Source organism: Tupaia chinensis, unplaced genomic scaffold, assembly GCF_000334495.1.
Source record: "Tupaia chinensis unplaced genomic scaffold, TupChi_1.0 Scaffold000489_1, whole genome shotgun sequence".
Lineage (NCBI taxonomy): Eukaryota > Metazoa > Chordata > Mammalia > Scandentia > Tupaiidae > Tupaia > Tupaia belangeri.
Genome location: NW_006160001.1, coordinates 6,006,801 through 6,023,393, shown reverse-complemented (window position 1 = coordinate 6,023,393; position 16,593 = coordinate 6,006,801). Strand labels below are relative to the sequence as shown.

The following is a 16,593-nucleotide window of genomic DNA, read 5'->3' as shown; positions in this document are numbered from 1 at the left end:
AGAGGAAAATGGAGAAGGGCTTGTGGCATGGCCATTCCTCCAGGGGGGTGATATCTTGCTTTTTTGTCTCTCTGTCTCTCTCTGTGTTTCCAATAAGCACATGTCCCCTACAGCAAAAACTCTTTCTCTAAAAAGAAAATAGAAAACAGTCCCAGGTAAGTCCCAGATCTATAGCTAATTCTGTGCGTGATCTTGGCTTGTTAATCAGATTTCAATTAAAAGGAGTTTTTCTGGGCTTATTTAATGCATAAAAGCCATCAATTCTTGTAAGAAAACCTATTTATTCCAAGATTATACAATTCAAAATAACTTTTTTCACCCCTCCCATTTGTTTTCAGATACTATATGCATAGAAGTCAAACCTGTTTCTTCCTGTTCTGAATGGTTTAGTTTCACCAATTTGCAATTCATAACAGTGAAACCCAAACTCAATTCCTTCTTTATACCCCTAAAAGAGTTAAAGATATCTCCTTAGATGCTGACTTTATACCCCAAGAAATAAATCACATCCTCTCTGCTTACCAGACATCAAATCAGACTTTAAGGTTCACATTTAAATACACACGGACCTTTTTCTGTTTTAATTTTTTGATTTTTTTTTTAAAACAAGCTGAACATCAAAGTTTGGCAATGCAGAATGCTATAAATCAAATTACCAGGGCTGACATGAAATGTTACATGAAACTCACAAATCAAAGTTTAAAAACGGATTGCTTTTGACCAGCTCAAAAGGGTAGCTTCTCTTGGCTGGGAAGGATTAAGGAAGTCTGTCTCATGGATCAGCAAACAATTATCCATAGCGACCGTCTACTTACAAAGGTTGACAGACCTCTGTGCAACAACGGAGCAAGAAAGAAATCAGGTCCCAGCATAGCGAGAAACTAGCTGCCAGGTCCCCCTTTCTGATGGGACAATGCCATGGCCGCTTTTATCCCAGCACATCTTTGCCACCTCCAACAGACATGGCAATCCCTCTTGTATCCCAGAGCAGTCTAGAAAGAGATCCATCAGCAGCACAGCAAACCTTTAGGAAGCATTGACCCTAAGAATCTTAGTCAGAAAAAAAAAGAACAACAGCAGCAAAACTCAATTCAGCTTTCATAGAAATCCTTAGAAGAGAATTTCGAGTACCTGGCCCCAGAATGGGGTGATCTGGGCTAGGTCATCTACCTTGGGGTACGGTAGCTCATCTGGTCTCAAGGATTCTAGGTCTGTAGAAGTGTTATTATCCACAGTCCCCGTTTTAGGATGGCTCTGCTCTCTCACTTTCTCCCTCCTGGAGCCGCTACGGCCAGTCTGCTGGTGGCTTTGCACTATCCTGGCCACCACGTTATTAGCTCTTCCGCTCACCTCCATGTATTCATCTTGACACAGGCACAAAGGGAGGAAAAGCAAAGCCAGCAGGTGCCAAAAGACGAGCTGCCTCCAGAGCATGTTTCCCCCACAGAGCCACTGAGCCTCCTTGCAAAGATGGTGGGGCCTCCAGGCGCCGTGGTCTCCTCGGGCAAATGCCAGGGCTGGAGACGAGAGCTGCAGCCGGCCGGGTGGTTTTATACTTTGGCGTGTAATAAATAAGGCTGCAGGCATGCCAGAGTGACAGCAGCCCTCCTTCCCAGGCAGAACAGTCCTATTCATCAGTTCCCCCACCACAAGGCAGGACGGACTTGTGCGCACAGCCCCAGGTGGTGGGGTTCATAAATGTCATGCCTTGGCATGGTTCTGTTCAAGTGTGAAGAAAACATACACAAACAGCTGGAAACAGAGAGCAAGTGTCCAGGGGTTTGCTTTCGTGATTAGACATGGGAAGGCTGTGCATTCACAGTCTAAAATGCCTTTTGGAAAAGCCTACCCTCATGCTTGCCAGGAAATTTGGACTTCACTACATCAATTCTGTCTGAAATGGCAGTGGGATCCCATTCAGGGCAATCAAGAGAGCTCTTGCTCTCTAGCTGTACAGTTCCCCCCTTTCCCACTTTGACCCACTTTAACTTATTTCCTTTTCCCGCAACCAGCAGCAGAAAGCAGTTGGTGAAACATTGAACTGAATTCAGCTGCAGAGTCTCTGGGTTTAGCAAAGGCTATTTCCCCATCCTAGAATTTATTTATTTCTTCCTAGAGTTTCCAAAAGCCACAGTTAAATCAAAGGTAACGAAGTCACTTGTTTCAGATGACACAGCACCAAGCTTTGTGTTAAAAGATGGTTATCTCGGGACCAGCAGTTAGTGTAATGGCTATGTTGCTGGACTCCCACGTAGTCGGCTGCGGTTCGCATCCCGGACCTGATGGCTTAAACTCACGCCAGGAACATGTGTGTGCATGCCCCAGATCCCGAGAGGAGAATGGAGGAGAAGGGATTGCAGCATGGCCATCCCCCCTGGAGGGTGATTTCTCGCTTTCTGTCTCTCTGTCTCTCTCTGTCTGTCTGGCTCTCGGGGCCAGTAGGTGATGTGGTGGCTAAAGGCACTGGACTTCCATATGGCTGACCACAGTTTGAGTCCCAAATACACTCTTCTAGATATATCAGAATCAAGGGAGTTATCATTTCCTTTATTTTAATAGATTTACTTTCACAAATTCAGCCAAAGAGCAAATGGACATTCCTAACCCCTTCATGATAATACATTAAGAGAATTTATGTAGCTTTATCATTAAAAATTGCTTCTACTTACATATGACTTCATTTACTCACTTAACAAAAAGTCACTGGCCCTCTCCTATAAACATTGGCAAGATCCTGGGACTTCTTTTCTTTTCTTCCATAAATTAGAGAGAGAGACAGAGAGACATCACCTCTAAGAGTCCTGACTCCACCTCCAGCCTCAGCCAGTCCTGGATATGGGCACACGCATGTGTACTCAGGGAGGTCTCCTGATGCCAATCCCAGAACCTTCCCTTGTGGTTCAGCCTCACAGGGCATTGTGTTTTACCACTGTGCCCTATCTGGCCCCTGATTCTGAGACCTTGAAGAGGATACGTGGCCAGTGTTTGATGCTAAATGGACAAGGGTCATACTGCTTGAAAGCCAGATCTTAGAGAAGCCGGGCTGCTGCTGATAAGACAGAGCTGCTGAACAAGAGTTTGAGGAAAGAGCTGCTCACAGCTGCCCTTCTCATTTAGCTAAGAGGCCTGAAAACCAAAAGTATCTCCTGAACTGACCAGAACCGCAAAAGCTATCCTGGCTGTCCCCACAACTGCCAAGACAGCTTCTTCAAGAGCCCACATTTCTACATAGAAAGGTCTTAGTGCTGGGTTTAGAATGAACAAGTTTTTCTGAGAAAGGACATCTCTCTGGGTCACAAGCATGGTGGCCATGAGAGTTATAATTAGTGAAAGCAGGTGGCGCCCACCTGGTGGAGCATCACAAGCTCACCATCCCCTTCATGAGTCTACTCTCGGGAGTCTAAACTTGTCTCACTGGAGGGTTCATTGAGTTCTGTGATAAGCAGTGTTAAAAGGCAGATACCCCTAGGAAGGATAGCAAATCAAGCTGTTATGGACATTAACTTTTCTTCAGGATTTTTCTTTTTTCTTTTTTTATTAATTCACTACAGGGTATGTGTGTTAGCCAGAGAGAGAGAAGGAAAGTGAGAAAGCACCTCCCTGGGAGGATGGCCATGCCACAATCCCTTCTCCTCCATTCTCTTCTCAGGATTTTGGGGACTCATGTACATGCACACAGTGTGTTTTTCAGGCTATGGAGCTATACAGTCAGCCATGTAGAAGCCAGCAACCTAGTGGGGCATCACGAGCTTCACCATTCTCTTCATGGTCAATGACCATGCCACCACCTGGTCCTGTTTTTATTTGAAGTTTCTTTCTTTCTTTCTTCTATGAACAAGAGACAGAGAGGCACCCCCAACAGGGTCTTTACTTCGTTATGCACTCTCAGCTTCAGTTAGTCCCGGATTCGAACCCAGCATATTCAGTGAGGTCTCCAGATGTGAAATGGGAACCATGCCCTGTGGGTTGGACTTACAGAGCATTGCATCGCTGCTGCACCACCAACCAGCTCCATCTCACTGAGTGTTTCCTTCACAGACCTGGTGAGGACATTGCCTGGTTTGGTGAGTGTGGTGGGCCAACACGTGATGGAGTTGCCTGTGGGGAGGCAGCCCAGGGCCCAGGGCAGTGTCTCAATGGGGATGCACCTCATCAGGGAGGCCTGAAGAAAATGTCAGAGGAGACCACAAAGCAAAAACTGGCTCTGGAAACTAGGTTAGCTAATTCATAAGTTTTCCAAGAACTGTCTCTGGCTTTCACCATCAAACATCTCCCACACATGGGCTATCTGGCTAAATAACTATAAATCAAGCTCTCTGACTTTCTACCACATTAAAACTTTCCCTTGGTGTTTTCACTGTCGTCTATTCTAGTTTTCAAGCCTGGCTGCATATCAAAACAAATCAGGGAGCTTCTAAAAATATAAGTGCCTGAATCCCCTCCCAGACCAATTGAGTCAGAGTCTCTAGGGGATCCTAAGCAGCTTTTTTTTTTTTAAAGTTATTCCTTATGTACAGCTAGAATCAGAAATCACTAGTCCTATCTCTTCTTGATTCAATAGGAATAAATAGTAAGAATAAATCTACAATTCATTGGGTATTTATGATGTGCTAACCCAGAACTTCTTAGTACTAGCTAAAGTATTGCTTTAGCTCAGTGACTTCTTTCAGTCAAACCCATCACCCCCATCTCATAGATGAAGAAACAGACACTTAAAGAGATAAAGTGACTTGTTTGGTGTCACACAGCTGGAAAGGGGTTGTCAAAATTAGACTCTATCCTCTGGGTCTGTGTTCTCTTGCTTCCTACAGACAGTAGGAGAAGCTAAACTGCAGGCAGATGATGGAGAGAAGGCTAGCTTTAAGGGTGCCAGGAGACCTATACACATGAATCTTGAGTCAGACAGTGTTAGGGGTTGAAATGTAGCCCCCGAAAGAAGTTGTACCTGTGAGTTTGATCTTATTTGGACATAGTAAGTTAAAATAAAGACCAGGTCTAAAGAATCCTTGAGCAGACAGTCCTCATAAGTGACCTTAACCTTGCTTAATTTGCAAACATATACAAAATTTAACTTGAGCTAATTTTTTTTAAAACCTGTATTTTAAAAAAGGGAGAAAAACAAGAAAGAAAGAAAGAGAAAGAAAGAAAGAGAGAGAGAGAGAGAAAGGAGAAAGAGAGAGCAGGAAAGAAAAAGAAGAAAGAGAGAGAGATAGAAAGGAAAGAAGAAAGAAATAAGGAAAGAAAGAAAAAAAAAGAAAGGGAGGAAGGAAGAAAAAGAAAAGAAGGAGGGAAAAGAGGAAGGAAACAAAAGTGGCTTTGTGGTCTAGTGGTAAAGGGAACTGGGTCCCATTGTGCAGTTTGAATCCTGGCCCCAGTGACTTGAAAACATACCAGGAACATGTGTGTGCATGCCCAAAATCCTGACAGGGTGGAGAGATGAAGGAGAAGGAATTGTAATGTAACTACACCCCACTGGGGGAGGGGGGTGATTTCTCCCTCTTTCTCCACCTCTGTCTGGCAAGAATACATAGCTCTGACAAAAACAACAAACAAACAAAAACAGAACTAAAGCTGACTAGTCAGAGACAATCAACAAACTTATAATTACACTACTAAGAAGGTTCCAAAGGGATAGGCCAAATAAGGCAACCATATAGCCATAATTAATCAAATATTTTCTTTGCTTTACTTCTGTGTTCATCCTATAAAAGCCTCCCCATTGTGTTCCCTCACTGGAGTTCCTGGACCACTTCTGGTTTGGCAATGCCAAATTCACAAATTGCTGTCTGCTCAAATGAACTGTAAAATTCTATTGTGCCTCGGTTTACTTTTAACAGGTCATTATAGATGATCAAATTAAGATGATGTCATCAGACAAGACCCAGTCCAATATGACTTTTTAAAAGGGGAAATTTGTACAGAGATATTTAAGCATGCAGGAAGAAAGCCATGTAAAAATAAAGACAGAAATCAGGGCCACGCATTTACAAGTCAAAGGAATGCCAAAGATTGTCCACCAACCAGCAGAAACCAGGTGAGAGGATGGAGCTGATTGTTACCTCGCAGCCCTCAGAAGGAACCAGCCTTGCTGATGTCGCTCTCAGATTCCTAGCCTCCAGAAATATGTGACAATAAATTCCTTTATGGGTTTGTTGTTGTTGTTATTGTTGGTGCTGGGTTTTTTATTCATGCTAGAGCGTGTGTGCACCTATGAGAATGCATGTGTGTATGTGTGTGTGTGTGTCCGCATGTGTGTGTGTGTGTGTGTCAGAAAGAGAGAGAGAGAGAAATGAGCACCATCCACCAGGCCTGGTCATGCTACAACCCCTTTCTCCAGTCCTCTAGTCCATAAGATCTGGGGCACTCACCTGCATGCCCAAAGCCTTTTCGGGCTGGCCAGGCTGCGGAGTCAAACCTCAGTCACCATGTGAGATCCTACTTACCAGCAACACAGAACAAGCCCGAAAAAAATCCCTGTGTCTAATGCACCTTATTAATAGCACTTTGCTATGCCACTTATTAGTGGCACATTCTTTCCTTTCTTTCTCTCTTTCTCTTTCTTTCTTTCTCCTTCTTTCTTTCTTTTTTTTTTTCCTGAAAACTTAAAAACAACCTCCAGACCTACCACCTTGCACATGGGAATAATCTGAAAGATTTAGCTGATTGCTCAACTTCATGGGTCATGAGTGGCAAACCCGGGCCAGAGTCGTAGGTCTCTCTATACAGGCCCCTTTTACTTCCAGCTCATACTTTCCTCTTAAGTGATTTTAAGCCTTGATGTATTATTAAATCTTATTTGGGGCTATCAGTCAGTACATGCTCCAAGATGTTTCTTGCATCTGATTTTCAAAGATTAAGTGTTTTCAAAAAGTAAGAGTTGGCATAATTTCTTGCCTTGGAGTTCAATATCGAAAATACTTAAAATCGGCCCCAGACAAATTCCAGGAGGGAATGAAGTCCCAGTTCTGCATAACCATTTCTGACTGAGAAAGTTCACAGAGGACTCCTGGGGACTTCAGGTATCCCAAAACGCACTGGGACTGTCACTGTATCTTGCTTGTCTCAGGCCCCAGGGTCCAGCCAGGATGTTGGCACAACACCCATCATGCAGCAGAGGTGCAGATCCATATGAATCTATGTGTGAAAACCTAGTTCTATGACTCAGCTTTGCCAGCCAGAGGCAAATATTTGTTTAGCTTTACAAGGGAGGCTGTTATGAGTTGTGTAGGTGCCCTGTGGCCTCCCCTATGGTGCTTCACTGTGGCCTGGGTAAAAAGATCAGTTATGGTCTGGCAAGGGACAGTCAAGAACTGTGTTGGATTGAACGTGTCTTTATATCATCGCCAACCTAAAAAGTACCTAAAGAAGGCAGCTGTTTGCATGATTTTCAGGAGCAGTCAATGTGCCCCACTTCTTTCCCACCTCTTCCCACTGAAAAATACTCCCTGTACTCAGCTCAGTGAATTTGGAGACTATAAAATCAAGGCTTGATCCCTTTGACTTAAACCAATTCAAGATTTATTTTTAAACAAATGAAATTTAAATACTTGTCAAGGTAGCTGGATCCCACATGGCTGACTGTGCAGTTCAAGTCCTGGACCTGGCAGCTTGGGAAATATGCCAGGCATTTGTGTTCATTCCCAAAATCTCAAAAGTGAAAAATGAAGGAGAAAGGATTACAGCATGATCACTCATGGAAGATGCTTTCTCACTTTCTCTTTCTCCCTCTTCATCCTCATCCTCTCTGTCTTTCTCTGGTGAGTACACACTTCCTCTGGCAAAAAAAAAAAAATTAAATGAACAAACAAAAAATATTCCCCAAGATGAGAGAGTTTAGTTAAATTGATCATTTATGTCTTAATATTGAAGATTTTTAAGATCCTTTCCAGGAAAGTATTATTTGAAGAAGAATTAAAGAAAGCTGAGTGTATTCAGAAAGAGGGGGGGAATTACCTCTATAAATAGTGGATTTGTTAATTACTTATTACCACATGAAGAAAAATAGGTCCATGCTTGCCACTAGCAAGGAGCAAAATCAGAGAAGAGCATGAGAGGAACTTGGCTGACTAGTCAGGGTGTTGTACCTTTGAAGAAATCACATGATTATGGTCTGACCCTCATTAAGCAAGTGCTTGAAACTCATCTTCAATGGCTTAGGAATAGATCTGTCTTCATGGCCAGAATAAGGCTGTCAGAGGCTGATGCATAAAATTATCATTTCAGTGTATCCATTTATAATTAAAAAGGTGATTCTCAAATCGATTACACGTCTATTACATGTTTCTGAATAACAAATTCTATCAACAAATCTATGTGAGAAGCCAAATTCTAAACAGAGGGATTTGTGATAAACTTCACTGTGTGTGTGTGTGTGTGTGTGTGTGTGTGTGTGTGTTCACGCATGCTTGCATGCCAGGTAATTTGTTGGATAATATTAACTGCTGATATCATCAAGCATTTGTGTCAGTCAGGGTCCAAGCATAAAAACAAGAACAGGTATTTCAACAGAGAATTTAATGTAAGAAATGGGTTCAACACAGAGATAGTAACCACAGAAAGTAACCATTCCTAAGGTTGAGGGAACAAAGGGAAGAACTTACTGTTATTCAAATTTAAAAGCTGGAAGAAGGGACTCAGCTTAGCTGGGACTCATATTCCTCAGGAGGACCCTGTCCAATCAATGCTGATACTTTTGTCATGTACCATGAGGCTACTTTTGGTAGTATAGAAGATGCTGACCTGGAATCAATTGTAAGTACTGGTGTATAGGAGCATTACTCAAATGGCACCCACAAAAACAGCAAGCAAAAGGAAGAGAAAATACCTTCTTCACTCTTCCTGCCATTTTCCAGCACCTTCTTCTAGCATCCCCTATTCTCCATTGGTTAATAAAGGAGAAAGATAATTTTCAGAATCCCAGCATACCAGGGCAGTGTTTCAAAGACTGGGTTGGAGCTGAGAGACAACAGCATGATTTTAATAATCTGATATCATATACTCTCTAAGAAAAAAAAATGCTCAAGTTCCTGTGGAAGCTTTTGAGACACATCACCCAGGTTGGTCTGTCTGAATCCTCCTTTTCTAAGTTTTATTCAGATAATCTTCATTCTTCCTAGTCATTTCTTTCTTCCAAGCTTTTCTCTCAGAGCCTGTACAAAAGATGCTTGAATTAGATTTAGGATATTCATAGACAATCTTTTGAGTTTTTCTCATAAAGGTGACATGCCAACAACATTTTATGTACTGGCCTCGTGACCTTCCTCGGAACTAGCCTACGTGACCCTGTTTTGCTCATGATGAAGCCAGGGTTGACATCTTTAGTGGAGGCCAAACAAACTTAGTTCAAGTCCTGAAGAAGCCTGAAGTAGAAGCAGTTCTACTGAGGGACCTGCGGTCCCAGCAGGGCCATGCCATGCCTGCCTCCTAGGCATTAGAAAAGACAAACTGCAAATACATAATGAAAATAAGTGTTTTCTCCAAAATCTTGCTGGGCTACAAGTTTCCAAAAGATTCAAATCAATTCCTCAAAGTGGAAATTTGTTGTCATCAGAGGTGTTATGTTAATCAGGGTTCTCCAGTGAAACAGAACCAACAGTATGTATATTTAAGCATAAAAGAGAGAGAATGATTGTAAAGAGTTGCATAATGTGATTCTGAGGGCTAGTCAGTAGGCTGGAAATTCTAGAAAAAGTCAATACAGTCTTGAGCCCAAAGGCAGTCTAGAAGTAGAATTGTTTCCTCTTTGGAGGATCTGAGTCTTTTCTCTTAAGGGCTTTAGCTGGATTAGACCCATCTACAGAACCAGTCCTGTAGTGCAATGATTAAGCTCAATGTATAGGGAGCCAGATTCCACATGGCCAACCATGGATCCAGTGGCCCGTTGGAAGGGGATTGCCACATGACCAGACCTTGTGGAGGATTCTCATTTCTCTCTCTAATCTCAGATCCAGTAGCTTATAAAACACAATGAACATATGTACACGTGTGCCGCAAATCCTGATGGGACAGAGAAATGGAAGGAAAAGGATTGTGGTGTGACCATGCCTACTCGGTGTTTCTCTCTCTCTGCTCTCTCTGCCAAGCACAAATATCCTGTTGTGGAAAAAAAAAAAAACTGACATTATTATAGTGGCTAAAATACTTTATCCAAAGTTTACCTATTTAAACATTAATTACATCTAAAAAATAGCTTCATACCTTCATAGAAACCTTTAGACTGATGTTTGATGAAACAGCAGGGCACCATAACCTAGTCAAGTTGAAAATAAAATTCACATTTTAAAAAGAAAATAAACACTCCAGGAGAGCTGAGTATATTTGATAACCACAAAGAATAATACAATGATCCTTGAAACTCTGCAAGATAAATTTCTCATTTTCAAGTATTCCAGAGAGTATGAAATAAGCTCTTGGACTGGGCCAGTGGAGATCACTTCATGGTCCCTATCCCAGTTCCCATAAGCCAGGCCTTCCTTAGAGGTTCATAGACCACCTGAGTTAAACGGTCACTTCCATTGCCCAACCATTCTTCTTATATGTTCCTTTCTCCTAATCATTCTCTTTCTGCCTGTAAAGCCCGCCTAGAGTCTTCATAGAATTTTGTTAGGCTTATCTAGATAATATCACAAAGGATACATTGTGAGCTATCTATTTAGTAGTTACCATCATTTTTTCAACTGTGAACACTGTGGCACAGTGGTAATGCACTGCTCAAGGGGAGCTGGATGCCACATGGTGACCGCAGTTCAAATTCCTGGCCTGGTTAGCCTGAAACACACTCAGGAAACACATATGTGCCCAAGATCCAGTGGCTTGGAGGACTGGATCCAGTGGCCTGGTGGAAGGGGATTGCCATGTGACCAGATCCCTAAGGAGGATTCTCATTTCTCTCTCTCTCTCTCTCATAAAAAGAAAAAGGAAAATATGTGTGTTTATATTTTATATAATAATAAATTAAATATAACTTAATTATGAACTGGTTAAAGACTCTGAGCTCAAACAAACCAATTATAAAGGAGCTAAGGAATTTATAGATCTGAAAATTCTTCCCCAATTTGGGTATCCTAAATTATTTCCTAAAGAGGCAATACATACACCTCTTCCATATGTTCAGTTATATTTAAAGGAACTTCCATAATTTCTCATAGCAGAAACAAAACTCTGTGTTTCCCTTTTTTTATTCTCTTCCTGAAGATTTCCTGGCATCCTTTGGAGCCAGCTGACTAGATTCTGGCTAATAGGTGAGGGCAAGAGAAGTCATTCCTGAGCCTGGCCTTGAAAAACATCTAGTGAGGCTATCCTACTCTTACTCTCCTTCCACACTGAGCTTAGAGGCCATTTGTTCCAGATGGTGGAGCTCTGATGGTAGCATCTCTGTCAGCCTATGTTCTTAAACGACTAGGGATTCAAATTGAGGCCAGACTATGGTACAGCAGTAAAACACGAAGATTTGTGAGATTGACATACATGAGGAGGTTCTGAGATTTTTTGTGCAGAGACTTCCCTGAGTACTCCATGCATGCACTTGCCTGTGATCTAAGTCTGACTGAAGCTGGGATTGAATCCACAGTATTTAAGATCCTATTGAGGGTCCAGCTTTGCTGGCATAGGTGGTAGTGTGCTGAGCTGCAGTGCTGGAAGCTGCATGACTGACTGCAGGTTCAGATCCCCAGCTCAGTTGAGCTGAAACACATTGGGCATGCACATGAGTGCCCAAGATGCTGATGAGCTGAAGAGCTGGGGAAAATGGCCTGAGACGTGACTAGGCCCTGCGGAGGGTATCTGTCTCTCTCTCTCCCTCTCATATTAACACGCTCTCTATCATGAATAAAGTAAATGAACTTTAATATTGAGCATTAGTGAGTCTCTCTCACACTCACTAATGAAAGAAATAAATAAAGAAACTCTTTCTTATAAAAGAGATTTCAGATCAATAAAAATAATCTCCTTCCTCTTTTTCATTAGCTGGGAGAAATTTTACATCTATTGAATTTAGCCTCAGGTACTGCAGGGTATTGGTATTCAATAAATAGTTTGAAAGCCTTTGCAATTGTAAAGCTATTTCATTAACTTCTTTTATTTGCAAAGATCCATCTGAAAAGTAAGGATCGATTTCTGTACAGAAAGAGACAAACCCCCTGAAGGAGCAGTTTTATAAATTGAGGACTAATCCATTTAAAACCTTTCATCTGCCTTGAAAGTTAATCATTTGATGCAGTAAATAATAGGGCAGCTCTATCTTGCCTGCTTTCATGGTTTGCCACAGTCTGTCCCAGAATCCTGGAGGTATTAAGGAGAAAATGTTTCCACATGACTAATGCTGATTTCCAGACACTCCACCCCAACCACAAAGGGAGTAGATCTGAGGTTGGCATCCCAAATACATTTCTTTATCCTGAGCCTTAAACTAGGCAGTAAAGGAAAGGCATTCTTGGATTCTAACCAGGAATCCACCCAACCGTGTCCCATTGGTTCCTGTCTACTGGTGTGACATGGAGCTCTCATCTTTCAGAATTGTTTGCCCCTGTCTGCCTGCCTTCCCACAAATCCAGGCCAGGGTTCCTGCTCCATGACTGCATCCTTGGCTGGCTCCATTTAGGATGGACTTTGGTGCAAAAGCAGCCTGTTTTTATGTACTTAACTCAGTTGTGCATCAGTGGGGAGGTCACATGGTTATGTTTTAGGAGCCATTAGAGCACCCCAGGATTTTAAGAAAAGCAAAACCAGCTGCAGCCCATTTAATTCAAGACACACACACACACACACACACACACACACACACACACTCTGTCATGTTTGAGCAAATAATGGCCTAGAAAAGAGAACTGTTTAAGATAATATAGCTAGTTAGTGGCAGCACCAGAACTAAAATATAAGTCTGCTGACTGCTAGATCAGTGATCTTTGAATGATACTGTATTTACCAAGATAAAATACTGTTGTTCAGTACTTAGGTACTGAAAAGATGAATTAATGGCCCTTGCTTGGTAGATCTCACTCAGGTTTCTCACTCACTAAACCAGACTCAGATCTTGCCATCTTCATTAAGACTGTGGATGAGGCAAAGTGGTAAACAGGGACTCCGGTCCTGTGGGAAGACGAAGTTTTGAGTCTCAGCTCTCCTTTACTAACTACTGTGTGGCCTTGAGCACTTTCCTTCCCTGTTCTGCCTCCAGAAGCCTCTCAGAGTCTCCCGAGAAAGCTACACACACGCACAATGAGAGAGTCCAAGGGGAGAGACTCTAGCTTCTTCCATCTTCTCTCTCTAGTTTGTTTCTGTCCTCTATGGGAAATGGGTTCTAGTACCAAGTAATGTGGGCCTCTTCTATTAACTTTCGACATGGGAAGAATTTAGCTGGGAAGAGAAGGCAACTAGTGAGGAATAAAGAATAAAGAAAAGACAATTATGCACCTCAGTTTCCAGAGATTCAGATATTTATCCTAGGAGCCAGTGAAGGGTTTTTATTTGCAAATACTGCATAATGAATACTTTAGGTTTTGTGGCCTATAAAAATCTACCTAAACTATTCAACTCTGCCATTGTAGCTAAAAAGCTGCCACACAGAAACAAAGAGCAAGGTTCTATTTCAATAAAACTTTATTTATGAAAACAGATGGCAGTCCACAGGCTAAAATTGGCAGATCCCTAATCCCTCTGGGATCTTCTTGATTAAATATGAAATATATTGTTAGGGAGGCCACCATCACTCTGTAATTCTTAAAGAAAACTGTAAGAGGCCAGCAGATGGTGCTGTGGTTAAGGCACTGGATCCCACATGGCCAACTTTATGGTTTGAGTCCTGGAACCCAGTGGCTTGAAAATCACGCTGGGTGCAGATGTACATGTGTCCAGAATCTCAGGAGGTGAATGGAGGAGAAGGGATTGCACATGGCCATCCCAGCAAAATTATTTCTCACTCTCCTCTCTCTGTCTCTCTCCTGAGCATACATACCCTATGGTAAAAATCTGAAAAAGAAAAAGAAAGAAGAAAGAAAACCATCAGTATAAGGGAAGATGAAATAAGAAAGGGTAACAGGTGACATTTTTAAAACAGCTATGAGAATCTGAATTTTTCATCTACCTCATAAACTTCCTATTTGTCTTCTTTTTGTTTTTGTCTATTTCTTCATGATAGTTTTATCAGCTTCTATCACCCTCCTTCTCCTTTTTATCAATATCACTGCTCCTTGTTAGAAGTAAACCAAAAAATATGTGTATCCATTAGGAATTTAGAGGTCAACCAGTGGCGTGATGGTTTGAGCAACCAGATCCCACATGGCTGACTGTGCAGTTCAAGCCCCAGACTGGTGGCTTGAAAAACATACTGGGTGCATGAGTGTGTACTCCCAAAACCCTAAAAGCAAAAATGAAGGAGAAAGGATTGCAGTGAGACCATCTCCTAGGGATGTTTTCTTACTTTCCCCTCTCTCTGTCTCCTTAGCAAGTATACATACCTCCAGAAAATTGGAAAAATAATTAGGGGGCTAGATGTAAGGAACAGAAATCATCACAGGATGTCTCAGGAAGGCTTATGTAGCAAAGTTATGAGGTGTTCATAGAATTCACTGGCAGCTAGAGGACTTGACTTGGAAACTGTGCAAGAAAGGCAGTAAAGAGGGCCTCCCATAGAAGGTCATCGGTTTTCTTTCAGTAGGAACAGTTGGGCTATGTCACTGTCCATATGTCCTGCATATTCCTGGACACTCACGAAGCCACCGTGAGTAAACATTAACCGACCCTTTGTCTTTTCGTCTGTTATTCTTTATTCAGGTCCTGGGTGGGAGTATATGATTGACTGATTCTAAACCAAATGCCCATGTTGTAGCTACCACAAGGTAGGAAGAAGATGAAACCGCCAAACTCAAATTCTATACTGGTATAAAATAAAATAAGACAGTTTGGGCATTTCTAAAAACTCTCCTGATTGAGAGGGCATGAGAAACAGCTGTAGACATGCCTTTCCCATTTCTGAACTGTCAACCCTACTAAATAATATACATTCTCCAAGTACCAAGTATGCATTGTCATCCCTCCAACCATGTCACCCCACCTTATGATGAACATGTCATAAGAACCTGCAGATTCTGAAGCTAACAATGACAATTGTCAGGCTTCCGTTTTCCTCCTGGATCCTGGGATGACTCTTGACTGTACTTCCTGAGTTACCCAAACCCTTTTTTTGGCAAAGCATTTTCTTAACTTACTTGCACCAGTTTTGAAAAACAACTTTTGTAACTTTCTCTTCTTCACTCTCCTATATACCCCCTTTTTTCTAAAAAAATGGCCCTAAATGCCGCCATTTCGGAGCACTTGCTACTGGTACTTAGTGCCTTTATTCCCAGGTATACATCCTCAAATTTGACCCAGAATACTCTTTGCTCACTTAATAAGTTCTGGTCAGACTTTTTTATTTTAGGTTAATAGAAGACTGCAAAGCACTGAGTCCCTTACCACTACTCATAATAAGGGATTCTCTCCATATGGAAAGGATATAGGTAGTGAACAGCACAGATGAGGACCTCAAAGCCTATGTGAAACATGCGATTTACTTCTGATACTGACGTACAGAGATTGAGCTTACCTTGACCACAGTACTGTTACATCTATTTACCTATGGGCCCATGTATGTGGGTGGGCAGCGTAGACTGTTAACCTTAATGAGACTTACATTTTCTGGCTAGAGAAGGATTTTCAATTCCTAACAGGAAGTACTATAAGGCTGCAGATTAATCCCTACTATGTGTTTATATGCCCTTTGGTGCTGGGCGATGCGCATCTGTTTTTTAAGTCTATGGAGGCTTAACAATAAATCAGAACTCTAGGGACAGATGCAATTCTCCGACAGTTATGCCTGTGAAAATACAATGTTTTCCAATATGCAATAGAAAATCTTCATACATCTGTCTCCAGCCCTGAAACACACAGCAGCTGGGAGACAGCTGCTCAGCTTTGAGGAAATGGACTTCACTGAACCCTGACACACATCATTTAAAATTTCATTCCTCTTTCAAGTAGGTGCGTTCTGGGATGATGTGTCACCTAATGTGGTCTTTGTCATAGGAGTGTCAGAGACCACTCTTCTCCAGTTTAGGAGCAGCACCCATCAATTTTATCCTGAAATACATGTTTTTACACTTGTTCCAGAAAAATCTGATCCATTTCTCAGAAAGGTCCTCTGCTTTGATTGAAAATGAAGCAAGGCTGTGATGTATACCAAATCATTATTTTGTGGTTTCACAATAGATAGTACATTAGGATGAGGGAGAAAAGGAAAATGAGGGAATACAGAATCAATAAAGTGCAGTCGTAGGTGTTCATCTTAATATGTCTTCTTTGCACTTGCTCATACACATAGTTACTGGTTTTACCTGTCTTAGAACATATATATTTATACCCGGTACTTACCCTGGAATCCTGGTTCACCTTTTTTTTTAATTTTTGACATTATTTTGGGCTGTCAAATTTAACTTATTAATTTTTATCATGAGTTTTATATTCTATGAAACTACCCAGATAATCAACACATTTTTATAAATTGGAGATGGAATGCAGAAATGAAGAAGTAAACGCAAACTGCAAATTTAACAAACACAG

General features: G+C 41.7%; 1 protein-coding gene across 2 annotated transcripts in view; it reads right to left on the bottom strand.

The window, feature by feature from the left end:
* Positions 1–1,508, bottom strand: part of C1QTNF3 (C1q and TNF related 3) — a 28,634-nt gene extending 27,126 nt beyond the window's left edge. The window contains exon 1 of one of the 2 annotated variants that reach the window (XM_027774865.1): positions 1,132–1,508. In XM_027774865.1, coding sequence (XP_027630666.1) covers positions 1,132–1,434 — 303 coding nt within the window. In that variant the 5' untranslated portion in view covers positions 1,435–1,508. The remainder of the gene's footprint in view (positions 1–1,131) is intronic. The other variant, XM_006156351.2, reaches the window with a different exon arrangement.
* Positions 1,509–16,593: the final 15,085 nt, after the last annotated feature.